We start from the raw sequence: 13794 nt of genomic DNA, 5'->3' as shown, positions 1-13794 counted from the left end.
GCAAGACTGTTATTAGGTGAAAGCAAGACCACAGTAACTCAAGAGCATTTTTGAACACACAATACGTCCAGCATTGAAGCAGATGGGCCACAGCAGCAGAAGACCACACTGGGGTCCCACTCCTATTAAATAAAAACAGGAAACTGAGGCTAGGGTAAGTTCAGCCATCTGGGAGGGGCTCAGAGTAGATCCGCTGCTCTTCCACATCAAAAGGAGAACGCCTTGGTGTTCCCCCAGACAAGCTGCTGGCTGGATTTCCCATGGGATCTGGATCTCAAATGTGATTCTATACCACATTTAGGATGTGGTAGAACAGTGTAATAAGGATGTGCAGCTGATAAACCTGGAGTCAACGTATGATGCCAATATGTCAACATGGAGCAAAAGTTCCTGGGTCCAACCCATTTCTAGAAGGTTGTATCTAATGAAGTGGCCTGTGAATGTATATAGATGCTAATACCAACCTCTGAAGTCTAATACTTTTACGTACATGTTATTACTATTTTAGACGTCATTTGCAGAGTGTTGCCCTCCTGTAGGAGTGGTTTTCAGAATACTACACAATGTGCACATTTGTTATACTACAAGTAATCATTGAGATAATATTGACAGTAATAGAGCACTTTGTCGTGTTTAAATGTCTATAGCGCATGGCTTATCAAGGAATTGAGTCTCTTGTCAACTCTCTGTATCTGCAGTCATAATCAGTGACTGCTGGGCAAAAAACGAAATCTTAGCTCAGATCTATTTACAAAAAAGGCCCAAAATATTGGCCATCATTCCAAGAGGTAAGAGCTAAGTCATCAGACAACAGCCCGTAGGTTTCCAGACTGGACCGAACATCTTGTCAATTGGCAATGCATCCCAAAGCTGGTTTTACCATTTACTGATTAGTTTGTATTTGTGTGTAATGATGAGAAAACCACACTTCTGTCTGTCTGTGTCATTTACTGAGGCAAGTGTTTCATCGAGCACCTTCTTCAAGACACACTGCCGTGAACGACACTTCTCTCGTTATCATTTGATCCAACGCAGTCAACAAGGTTTTATCTGCTGAGTAACGATTTTCATAAATTGGACATCACAGCCATACGAAAAGAGCGATGATCAATCCTCGTGCTGCCAGTGTACAAGCAGACAATGAGCCGCCAGTATGAAAAGCTAATGACAGGGCTCCTGTACAGTTTCCATTTCAAAAGAACTTCGATTCTTTTACAGAAATAAAATTTTGAAACATCCTAGTAAACTTTTTAGAACCAAATTAACATCTAACAACACTTCATGTAACAATTTCATATTCAAGACCCTACTTTTTCAAAGGCTGGAGGCTCTTTATTCTGATACCTGGAACAGCAGGATGGTAGTATTTATTTTTCCCAGCTTCATTTGTATTTATGTAGTTACAAAGTGCTAAAAAAAATAAACTTAAAATAAAAAGAAATTACACTGAATTCACAGCAATTTCATATTTAACAGAAACAAAAGAAAAAATAAATTACAAAAAAAAATCCTGCCCAATGAGAGACAGGTAAGAGTCTCAACGAGGCATTAGTGTTTTAAAAAGCAAAAAGATTAAAAAACAACAACAAGATTTTAAAAGATTTAAAAGAGGTTGCCGTTACCCTGCCTTAGATCTTCCAGCAGGTTTACTGTAAGAAATCAACACATTCAGTGCCTTCACTTTACGCGCCAAGAAAATCCCTGAGACAGGCTGTTTATTTGAGAAAATACAGTCTCTGCCTGTCCTTACAGCTAGGGTGACCTTTCATCTCTCTGCTCCAGCTGCAGCTCTGCTCTCACCTCCAGGCTGGGATGCCTGCAGCACCACACGGATAAGCTGGGGCACATCGAAGTACGCAGCGTAGTGCAAAGCCCTCATGTTAGTCCACCGTGAACGAAGGTTTGGATCTGCGCCCAGGGCGAGGAGCTGCCGAGCAAAGCTCGCTGCCGTGTCTGCATCGCCTGAAGAACAGGTCAAAACACAGGTGTTAGAGTTGAGAGGAGTTGCAGTAACAGACAGTAAGTCAGCTCTAGAGAGTGTATTTAAGAAGTGGTTGATGAACAGCTGCACTTACTGAGGTATACAGAATAATGTTCAGCAGTAGAGTGGTCACATAAATTCACACACACATACGTCAGAGTAGATGTCTGTTTATTTCTACCCTGCAGCTGAGAGTGCTTATTCAACATCTCTGTCAATACTTACCAATGCCTGGGGCTCCGGCCTTGCAGCAGTAGTGCAGGAGGCTCATATCTGTCAGACCGTCTCGATCATTCACACCACAGCCTCTTTTTAGGATCTGTGCAAAGAGAAGATATGCAGTATGTGCCACTAAGGACTTTGTGTTGTCATGCAGAAATCTTCCATAACAGGTTTAAGTGAAATTAGAGGGAAATTGTGTGATGAATGACAAGTAATTCAAGGCTTTCATAACTCTACTCTACTTAAATCTGGACAACAGGTGTTACGTAAACTGACATTGAAACAAGGTATTTATTTCTCAAGGGTGATAGTTACTCAGAGAAAATGATCGCCTTCTTTTACCCTTGAGATGAGTGCTTCTCTGCACAGTTTACTGCAATGCAGCTACTTTGTGTAACACAGGCAGAAGGGATTTGGTGTGTATCTGAACAGAGTCCATAACAATGAAAAAAAAAAAATCAGAACTTATATTAATCTGAAGTCCTCTGAAGTTTCAGTTGATTATATTATGACAAAAATAAAAGCGTTACAGCTAGGGCTGGGCTATATCATACCGTTCACGGTAATACTGGTGTAATTTTGGGCAACGATAGGAAAATTAATGAAATGAAATGCCTATGTTTACATACGCACATGGCGGCGACGCAGAATGAGAAGAGCGAAAGTGGATCGTTAAATGAAACGGATGAACCAGAACTGGTTTGTAAAAATGCTGCAACTTCAGTGGTGTGGAACTGGTTTAGCTTTCGTCCGTCAGATACACAACAAAGCACTATTTTTGGTAGAGTATGCTAGCGGGCTGTCGTTATTACCGTGTTGTTTGGAAAATACGGCACACTTAAAATCAATCCTTTGATTTTTCTGAAAATCGACAGAGCCCCTTATAATCCCGTGTGCCTTATGTATGAATTCTGGTTGTGTTTACTGACCTTGAAACGATTTTATGTCGTACACGGCGCTCGAAAATCTGTCAAATGTTTTAGTACGACTTTGCTAAGCTACGAACCCGCACCGCTTGATGGATTGTCGGAGCATTATGGCTATATTAGGCAGGCGCCTCGCGGAGTGATACGTACTGTGCTTCAACATAATATTACCGTCTTGTGTGTGTATAACCTCTTTTTAAGATTTGTGGATATTATACATGGTTATGCTGAGGATATGTCGGCCAATTTCCACTGGAAATGCCTTTTGGTTAAACTGTCAGCAACGAATTTGCACTGTTACATTTTTACATAACTCGCACATAAGATGCACATAAAAAACAGCTGCTTGTTTAAGTGAAAATACATTGATGGGGTTTTTTGCACTAATAAAGTTGTGGAGTTGTAAAGTATTTTGTCTAGTGTCAATTATATCGTCAGTTATATCGTTATCGCAAATTTTCAAATGTATATCGTGATAAATATTTTTGGTCATATCGCCCTGCTCTAGTTACAGCTACAGAAGGGACCGCTGTGAGAGTCCGCAGCAGTTGGACATTTTTTTATGTCACCTCATTGCCGATAAGGTCAATGTTCTTCTGAACCTGGGGCACCCACTGCCTGAGGACAGCAAACAGCTCTGGTATGGTGGTGCTGGGATCCAACAGAACCTCCCTGCATTGCGGCTCACTGGGGTCAAAGAAGGAGAACTCTGGAAGCAATGAAGAGGAACAAAAGTAACACGTGTTAAGTATAATGAGGAGTGGGACCGGAAATATTTCTCTCCCGTGTGCAGACATGAAGAGAGCACGTGTGAAACTCTGCAGCACAGACGTTTATTACGTTTCTGCAACTGACTGTTCAATCGATTCGGCAAATTACTAATCTTGGGAAATGCCCTTGCTGCCCTTGCAGAGGTAAATGAAAACAGATGTGACAGTAGATGGCCTGCAGTGAACCAAATGAGGCATTAGATGACCCGGCTGAGGCTGAAGGCAAATGGCTTTCACTGTGAAAGGCCAAAAGTTAACACTAACTGTAGTCGGCTAAGTCCGTAAGTATTTGGGCATGACATTTTTTCATAATTTTGTCTCTGTACGCAACTACAGCAAATCTGAAATGAAATACTTTGATTAAAGATTCAACTTTCAGAGGGTTTTGGGGGAAAAAAGGCATTAAACATAAAAATTAGACTTTAAAATACATCACTCACCTCAGAAGTAATTGAACAGTCAAGTGTTACTTGACTTCTATTCACCTCAAAAAACTTACACAAAATCAACACAGTAGTTTATTAAAGAAATGAAACATCCAAGTATTTAAGGACATTAGAGCAAATTAGCATCAAACCTGCTGAAATGGCTTTACTGATTAATTAGGTCATTCAAGATATAGACGATAACAGTCACCATGTTCTTGTTTAAGAATAAATCACTACAAAAGAACAACCTCAATTTGTAACTAACATATCCAGCTACATTATTAGAACCCGGAGACTCTGTATCACTATCATCTCTCTGTGTCAATTTAAGCCATCAACCTTTCTTCAGTCTCATATCTTGTGGCATTTCACAGCCTGTCGATGCTGCAAAGAGAACGCGTTAACTAGCTTGAAATGTCACATAGCTGCAAAGAGAAAGCGTGAATACTCACCACAGTCACTGGGCATGGGTGCAGAGGCCACCTGGTGGATCACTGGCCGCTGATGAGAAGAGAGTCTAGCACGGCAGCCCAGGACCGTGTCGCCTTCAACGGGCTCTGAAACATCCTCCTTTGTCATCTCCCCCTCAGGGCCTGCGGCTGGAACAATATTAGAAAGCCTATTCTGAGAACACAAGTAGGTCTAATCTCTCAATAAAAGCACACAGGCTACAGCGATGTCTTCATTTGATCTGGCAGTGCAATACAGGGAAAGGCAACTTGTAAGCACGGAACTAACATAATATAAAAAACATGGTATTTTAATCTGTGGTGTCGCCTGAAGAATATGGGGGAAAACGCATTCAAGCTATCACCCCAACAAGACAGGGATTTTCAAAGAATGTCAGCATTTGACTCATAGCACCTCTGAGAGATTACTTTGCCTGCAGATTAGAAAACAAAGGTGAACACACCAAACTACGAGCCTAATCTCAAAAAAGTGACACTGTAATGGGGACACAGGAAGCTTTCACAGAGGAACCTTGGAGGCTGAACTAGAAGCATACACACACACACACACACAGGTGTAAGCCTGGGAAAGCAACATTGAGCCTAAAATCTTCCCAACCAACCCTCACTCACTGTCATCTTCTCCTTTATCCTCTTTTTTGTTGATCTCCATGCGAGCCTCCCAGTCGTGCTAAGCTAAAATCAAAAGACACAGACTGGGTCCAGTAGAACATCTAACCAAAATCCTTCCCAAAATAACTCTAAAGCTCATCGACTGTCCCCCTCCTCAATCTCCAATAACACCCCCACTCTCTCTGATTATACCCTGTTGATCCCCTGACTCCCAGGTCCAGCAGCTATTTACAGCCTGTACACTTTCAAGCCAAGGAGCTTGTATGTCTGACTCTCCCGGCTGGAATGTCACTCTCACTTTCCAGTCCTGTGTACCTCTGACCTCAATGACATAGAGTAGCCAAGCGTAACCCCTAGTGGAAGGAATGTGGCCTGTAGGCTGATAGTGCAAACAAACGGGATTAGAAGGCCTGTCATTCACCATAAAGGCCAGTATGCAGTTCCCCCTGACAGCAAACATCAGCCCTACTGAATGGTAAATGGTAAATGGACTGATTCTTATATAGCGCTTTTCTACTCTCCCGGAGTACTCAAAGCGCTCTATACAACACGCCACATTCACCCAGTCACACCCATTCTCACAAGCACTACCGCTATACTGAGTGCTTTCTAACTACACTCACACATTCATACTCCGATGGATGCATCGGAGAGCAACTTGGGGTTAGCATCTTGCCCAAGGATACTTGGCATGCAGACTGGAGGAGCCTGGGATTGAACCTCCAACCTTCCGATCAGTAGGTAACCTGCTCTACCTCCTGAGCTACAGCCACCCCATAGGACAGATACTGAATACCTATCAGCCCCAGGAAGAACGGTAGCTGACTTTACGCCATGACCTCCATCCATTTGGTGTAAAGGAGAAGAAAAAAAACCTCTCACTGTCACAATAGGGTTGTATTATCAAATAAAAGCAATTTCTTTAAAAAAAGAAAAAAGAAAAAAAAAGTATTTGAGCAAATTTGCAAGATATTTGTAGAAATATTTTAAGAAAAAACTCATATTTTATAAGAAAAGGGGCTTAACAATATTAACCACTCTAGAGCCCTGAAACTGAAGCACCCTTTTTTTGATTAGCTTGTGGAAATTCACTTCACAGTCTGATTTTCCAACAGCATGCTGAGGTGAAGGTCTGACAAGAGACTAATTATTTTTCAGGAAGTTTGAAAACTTTGGCCTCAACTTTCCGAGTCACAAAGATGGTTTCTTTTAACCTGGATGAATTACACATAACTGAAACAATGTACTAACAAGCAAATTCAGATAACTCATATCAAGACAGGAGTCCTCAACATTCTCTGTTATCCCAGACTTCTGCTTCAGCCTCTGAGAGTGCTCACACATTTATAAAAGAGGGCGTTTGATGTGTCATTTCACACATCTTCTGCACAAAGTTGACAGATCAAGTGCTACCTACTTCAGTCAAAAAGTGTCAGAGGAACAGAGGATAGAAGCCAGTAAAAAAAGAAAAAATATAACGTCTAAAAATTCTCTAACGTGCACATTAGCGCAGTCAGAGCTAAGTAAAATTAATTTTACTGACTGAATTTTGTAGTAATTTATTCACAGCAGTTCCGGCAGTGTGAAGCAGACTTGGCAGTGGCAGAAGATTCAACAGGTTTCATGTATAACACATTTTTCTTCAAACAGAACAGAATCTGTATTTCTATTAAAGTGAAAACTAAAACAATCAATGGAATTTTGGCACTTACAGAAAATTTTAAAAAGAAAGGAATGTGTTTTATACATACAACCTGTTGATTTGCATTTTAACTTTACCATTAAAGGAAGCTGTGAAATTACAGCGACAAACTGTGTGTTTCAAATAGTCAGCAGGTGATGCAGAAAATGTTTAAGTGTGTCTATGGGGCAGTGTCACACTGAGTAGTATTTAATGTTTAAGAAAACTTGAGAAATAATAAATAAAAGCCTGTAGTGAGTGCTAACATTCATGTATCAACTCAAAAGAATCAATTATTTTCTGCAGCATTACTCTCTTGCCATATTTGCAAAAACAATGTTGCTTTTTATCATTTTATTTTTTTGATAATCATTTATTTAATCTTTTTTGTTACATATAATTGCTCCGACTCAAGTGGGTAGCACTTAAATGGCCCATTTTGTGCAAAAGAAGAGTGAAATGGCTTATTAATTACTCTATTTTTGTGAGCATTCAACTGAGACTGAGTCAGAAAGTCTGGGTTACAGAAAAAACTGAAATTATCTCTGACAAAGAATTTAGGATTTGCCAAGCTGATGCAAAGAAAGCAATGACTATGCTGAACTTTCTCAACAGCACACCTCACAGAAGAGTGCACGTGCATGCTTGAAGAAGAAAGTGTGTCTTAACATGTAACTGTTGATCATTTCTTCTCCAGTTTTTGTAATTCTGTAATTTCATTGTTGCAAACATAACATTTGTATATAGATGTATGCTTTAGCAGTGATTGTAATTTCCATAGTTCATGCTGCTAAAGAGTGAGATGAAAAACTACTACCAACCTCTCTGAGGTCACTGACTGGCTGTGTAGAGATTAGGTCTTTGCAGTATGACTTGAGACAATGGCCTACTTCTGCAATAAGCCTCTTCTTGTTTGCCTGACCTACATGATGTCACCATCCCCACAGCTACTGAAGAGACAGCACTCACATATTTTTGATGACTGTGGCCATTTAAGCACCTATTGGCAAGCTGCCCATTCTGGCTGACTGTAATGTATGTGGATTTTTTTAAGTTCCATGCTATATCTAGAGAACTATCTGAATTACATCATTAAGCTCATAATGACTTTAACTTCAGGAGTATGGAGCTTCAAAAAAACACCCTGAATTTTCTTGAAAATTGATAGCATTTCGTGCACTAGCATATTTGAAGGCCATAAGCAGAAAGAATAATTTTACAGCTATGATGCTGAAATTGAAATAAACATTATATGTGTTATGTGTATTTTTATTTAGATATTTCACACACACAAAAAGTGGCATCAATAACTTTAATTGGATTTTTCCATAAAGATTAAATGTCTAGTGGTAACAACATATCCAAAACGTTTGTTCACAGGCAGCATCCTTGACCTCCATCCATCCTATGCGCCTCATGCACCAGGCCAAATCATGAACTATTACCCCCTGCATTTGTTTGCTGATGTGAGGTGGGGTGTGTGGATTAGCTTGATTATGCAAGATAGAGGTTCCTGTTACTCTAATCGGACGCAGGTATGCACTCAAACAACAATAAAGCCATTAAAGGTTAAAGTATTCCTGTCTAAAATATAAGTCCTAAATGACCACACTCGGTCGCTTGAGCTTTAATCAGCTTGAGAAAAGTTATGCAACTTATTATCTAACATCCAATTATTGGAGAGATGGCTTATTTGTGGTTGTTTATACCAGTTTGTGTGACTTAAGTGTGGCCGATTCATTTATATCCCCCAAATCGTTAGCTCGCTTCACAGTCGAAGAGGTCATCCCCCTTAGCAGTAGACACTCCCTCCTCATCTCATACTTTTGTAGCCCTTTAGCAGAAGTAAATATAGCATGTCATCTTTTCAAACGTCCACACGTGGATTTAATTAATTTCCAAATAACTTTGCCAGCTAAAAGTGTATTTAATCGAGCTACACGCTGACAGTAACAGTTAGCTCGCTAGCATTTGTTCAAAAACCGGCTCGGGCTTAGCAACAGATGAAGCACACCTTATATAACTAACACTGCAGACATTGCTCAGTCCCTATAAGCAGCTAGCAGTCCCTGCTTTCACCGTGCAGACGTGAAAGTTACTCAGAGCCCTCCTCTCAGTCACCTTAGCTTCCTGACGTTAATGTTCCCCAAAGCGAACACTGGGCCAAAAACATCTGAGCTACTTACGATGCACTTAGCAAGCAGAGAGAGAAACAAGCATCATGTTAGGCTGCTAAATATAGGGCTTAATATTAGCGTTACCTTCACCTCCCTTCTTGTTTTGATCCGCCCATGGGGGAAATGTCAGGTAGCGGATTTAATTTCCGTCCATACTAATTGGATGTTGCACAGCTGAAATACTTCCTGTTTCAACATCTAGGCTTCAGAATAAAGGCGGTTAATGTACACTTCCGGTTTTTAAAATAAAAGTATTACAACGACCCGTAAAAATAAAATAAGAAATAAATACAACTAAATAACTTTTGAATTGTTTTTGAAAATTAAAAAAAAAACCGAAAGACACTTTTTTAAATAAAAGAAACTAACCTGCAATATCTTGACAACATAAACATGCCACTAAAGACACATGTTCATTTTATGTATTTATTATTCATTTATTTATTGAATGAATAAATGTTAAATTTATTCTTTTCGGGTTTGAGCAACAATCCACTAATAAAGTTAGGAGGATTTTTGCCATCCAGTTACATAATATAAAGTGGCAAACCTACAAAAAGGCATTATTTTAGCTGCCCTGAAAGTTCCTTCAATTCTGGGATTGTTTGCCACATACTAATGAAAATAATCAACAACTGAATACCAGAACCTGCTGAAGGAAAATACCTCGAAATACCTAAATTGCACTGTACTATTTTGGTTGCAGAAATTTGGAATCTTGTTTTTCTGTTTTTGTTGGGCAAAAAACTGTAGGAGAGTCGACAAAAGAGAAACGACTTTATATTACCTTATGATTACTTTATGTAATTAAAATAGCAATGTTTAAACCCAGTGCTTTAGTTTCTTATGGAAGCACTTTCATGACTGTTAAGTCCATTTCATGTTTTCATTACAGAATTCATAATTGCTCATCTAAAATAAATGCTCTGTTCCGCTGTATAGGAAAAGGATACCCATTTTGTTGATGCACTGCTTTATTCTGAAGCACCCAACCTCCGAATACAACAAACCTCTTACTTTTAAACAGAAAAGGTAAGCTGCCACAAAGATGGATGGTGCAAGAGGTCAGTTTTGAGTCTAATGCCTCTCTTATCATTGGCAGTCACAGTGTGGGAAGCTGTGTCTGAACATCTTTCTTTTCAGGAGAAGGTAATTTCTCAGGGTGACACTTTTCCTCCAATGTTCATTCAGACTGACAAGCCACTTTTAGACTCATAGATGGGTGCTGGTGTTTATTGAACCTGAAGAGCACTCTGCCTCTGTCATGAAATAAAGGAGAAGAGAACCAAATTGCAGACTGCTGAGACAGACTTGGAATAAAAAAAAACCCAAGCCTTTATTGTCGCTGTTGTAGATCCAGAGCATAAAATAGAAAAGGGCAAAAACAAAAGAGACCACTGCAGGGGAAACATGCCAGGAGAAACCAAGGCTGGAACACAGTATGATGAGCAACCTGAGGCTTCAAATACACACAGGTTTCAATCAGGGAGAGTGGAAACGTAAAGGTAACAAGACACAGCTGAACTCACTTGGAAGTAACACTAAAAAGAGACTTAAACTACAGGCTGATGAGATAAGCACTAGAACACAATGGTTTTTAATTTGTGTTTATGTTTTTTCTGCGTTGATGGTCATACCAACTCTTTAAAGTATATAATTATGGGAAAAACCAACTATAAGCACAATATGAAAGTATAGTGAGGCAACATTACTGCAGATTTTTAAACAGGCTAGTTTTGATTTTATTTACTTTAGAGTAATGGTTCTCAATGGGAAGCAGGGAAAAATGGCTGCATAAAAATATTAAGCTTTTCCTCCTTCAAAAGATAAGCACATGGAGGACAGGAATCAGCTCTCCCTAAACAGCTCCCACAAAGCTACAGAAAACCAAAAAGAAAAATGTTGGGGAAAACATCCAGCAGATTGACTGACTGACTGACTGACTAACTAACAGCGAGCGAGTGACCAAATCATAGGTCTGACCTTACTTGGAAAACCACAAAGTATCATGTGAATTAGGTGAAAGGTTGTAGGTTTGTCTACATCTATAACAATACATTTCTATAAGGTAAGCTTATTTATAGAGCTTATCAAGAACAATATTCACACATTGTTTTTACAAATAAGATAAGGTACCAAAAGTGTCCACAAATCTTAAGTCCAATAAAAGCCAGTTGAACAACAGCCTCAAAAGTAAATTCTCCTTTGGTCCTCAACCTGGACCGAGGTACCACCAGGAGCCCATCTCAGCTACCATGGGGTGGGGTACACCCTGGGCAGATCGCCAGTATGGCTCAGCGCTAACACAGCTAGCACTCATATCCACATCTATGGGCAACCTAACCAATGAGATGTCATTGGAAATAAGAGGAGCTATTTCAGAGCGCATATGACTAGTAGGAGATTTTTGTTTTTGTTTTGTTTTTTTGTTAAGAAGGTGAGTAGCAGTCTATTTAAAATATGAAGAGAAGGTCCAGACACTGATCAGCTGCAGTTTGAACTGGTCATTGTAAGTAAGTTAGGTTATTTTTTTTTGTTTTTTTTTCGGGGGGGGGGGGGGGGGGGGGGTGTTAATGATATAATTTCATTTCGTTCAAACATATTCTGCTGGTATTGAAGACCGTTTCCATAGAAATGAAAACAATCGCTTAGATCCTGGCAGTTCTTCCACAAGCTCTGCTGACTGGTGCTTTAACTCTCATTAGCTTGTGGCCTGTGTGCAGTTTTATGGGACAAAACAGTATTTATATTTAATCTAGCTACCACGATGGGCTTGAATCCCAATAGGCCTGCGTCCTCTGCTGGGGCTAGATCAACAACTGAGCGACTGGCCGACACGGCACGGGTTCATCCCGATAAACAGGACCAGTTGTGGAAAGAGAGGGTACGGAAAGAGAGGAAATCAGCAATGGAATGGTGAGCATGGTTTAAAAAGTAGGCTAAATTATCAGGCGAGTTTGCCAGGATTTTTCTAATGTGGAGGCGCAGACAGGACCATGAAGAAGCAGGCGGGGATGGCACAGGAAATTGATTAGAATATTTGATAATAAATAGATAAAAGTCTGCGGAAAAGCATTAAGGATGACTTTCATACAGAAATCATGATATGAAAATCAGCACTGCACTGGAGCTTATTGTGTTAAATCATTTCTGTAAGTGTTGAAACAAGTATTTAGAGGCATTAAATAAGGAAAACTCGAAATGATACTTCAGAAATACAGTCTGTATATTGTATCATTGGATCATATTTGTTTATTCATGCTTCATAGCTTTTATGTAATATTCCACAACACGTTCTCACAGAATCTTCAAAAATGTAACATAACAAGTAATTTTTTAAAGTACAAATATGCAGTACTAAGTTACATTGCACCACTGGTTCAGTAACAAGTAGTGGCAGATCATGTTCATTCAAAAATCAGTGAAACAAACTTAATCTGTTCCACAGGGAGGAAACCTGTGATATCAAGGATATTCATCACATGGTAAGAAAAATGCACGTAATGCAACATTGTATAAAAAAAAAGTACAGATGTACTCCCCTTTATGCTTTGAACACAACCAGTTATAAGTGATGAACACAAGGACTAATAGGTCGTCAAATAAAAACTACCACTGATTGTGATTTATGGAAGAGGAAGTTGTTAGATTTAGCTTTGATAAAAGATTTTTGCTTTTTTTTATTTTAAAGATGTTTCTGCAACAAACTAGAAAGTGTATTGAAACCATTGTGAAATTTTGGAGATAAACTAAAATGTGAAACATTTACAATGGCACATTAACTAGGTATGAAAGATTTTGCAGTATTATGAAAAAAGCAGCTTGAATCGTGACCTTCTGTTACATTACTCCCCCATTTGTTTGTAGGGACCTTTTCCGAACAACCTTTCAGTTTTCTCTGATTGCATTCCCAACACTACCAACCAAGTGTATGGTAGCAGATTGAACACTCCACTGGGAGATGAACTGCTTAGACAGGAAAGGCTGACACTCTGGCCAGCAGGCCAACGCAAACAAAAGCAAGACCCAGAGCTGCTGCGTTTCTAGGCTACTCTGGACACTCGGAGTTGCAGAAACAAGCACAAATCAACTTCAAAGCAGGAATAAAGCGACTTAAACAAACCAAAAAATGTAGCACACGTTTAAAAGGATTTTTTAAAGAATTTAAGAGCTGAGAATTTTGTGCATTTTCCCCCTAAATGTCTGTTTTATATTTTCATGTTTTCAGATGTCATACAACTTTAACTCGTATTTTTCTATTGCCATTGTTGGAAGAAAATACCATTCTGGAAACTGTATTGTTATAAAGTCTTGATATTTTAATCAAACTCACTGATAAGGTTCACTTGTAATTTTCCTATAGATTCCACGTTTTTTCATGTAAGTGTAATGTAAGGAATCCTCCTCACACATAAAAATTATTCATTGAGTTCCACAGGGTTCTGTTTTGGTACCGATATGGTTCTCATTTCCACTAGGCTAAAATTCATAAAGATGACGGGTATATCTCACGGATGTGCTGGGACA

The 13794-nt window shown here is 39.3% G+C and overlaps 2 protein-coding genes across 3 annotated transcripts in view; one reads left to right on the top strand and one right to left on the bottom strand.

Moving 5' to 3' along the window:
* Positions 1-9470, bottom strand: part of LOC146365599 (CAP-Gly domain-containing linker protein 4) — a 47263-nt gene extending 37793 nt beyond the window's left edge. For both annotated transcript variants that reach the window (XM_084914797.1, XM_084914798.1), the window contains exons 1-5: positions 9352-9470; positions 4780-4926; positions 3699-3838; positions 2207-2300; positions 1801-1962 (exon numbers count right to left, since the gene is read on the bottom strand). In XM_084914797.1, the coding sequence (XP_084770923.1) occupies positions 1801-1962; positions 2207-2300; positions 3699-3838; positions 4780-4906 (523 nt within the window). In that variant the 5' untranslated portion in view covers positions 4907-4926; positions 9352-9470. The remainder of the gene's footprint in view (positions 1-1800; positions 1963-2206; positions 2301-3698; positions 3839-4779; positions 4927-9351) is intronic.
* A 2470-nt stretch (positions 9471-11940) lies between these two features.
* Positions 11941-13384, top strand: cimip5 (ciliary microtubule inner protein 5). Its single transcript, XM_084913896.1, has 3 exons — positions 11941-12183; positions 12716-12752; positions 13135-13384. The coding sequence occupies exons 1-3, from the start codon at positions 12035-12037 to the stop codon at positions 13312-13314; spliced, it is 366 nt and encodes a 121-aa protein (XP_084770022.1). The 5' UTR covers positions 11941-12034; the 3' UTR covers positions 13315-13384.
* The last annotated feature ends 410 nt before the right edge of the window (positions 13385-13794 follow it).

This window comes from Perissodus microlepis, chromosome 19 (assembly GCF_051167445.1).
Source record: "Perissodus microlepis isolate ML-2025 ecotype Zambia chromosome 19, ASM5116744v1, whole genome shotgun sequence".
NCBI classification, from domain to species: domain Eukaryota; kingdom Metazoa; phylum Chordata; class Actinopteri; order Cichliformes; family Cichlidae; genus Perissodus; species Perissodus microlepis.
This window is presented reverse-complemented; position numbering and strand designations above follow the sequence as displayed.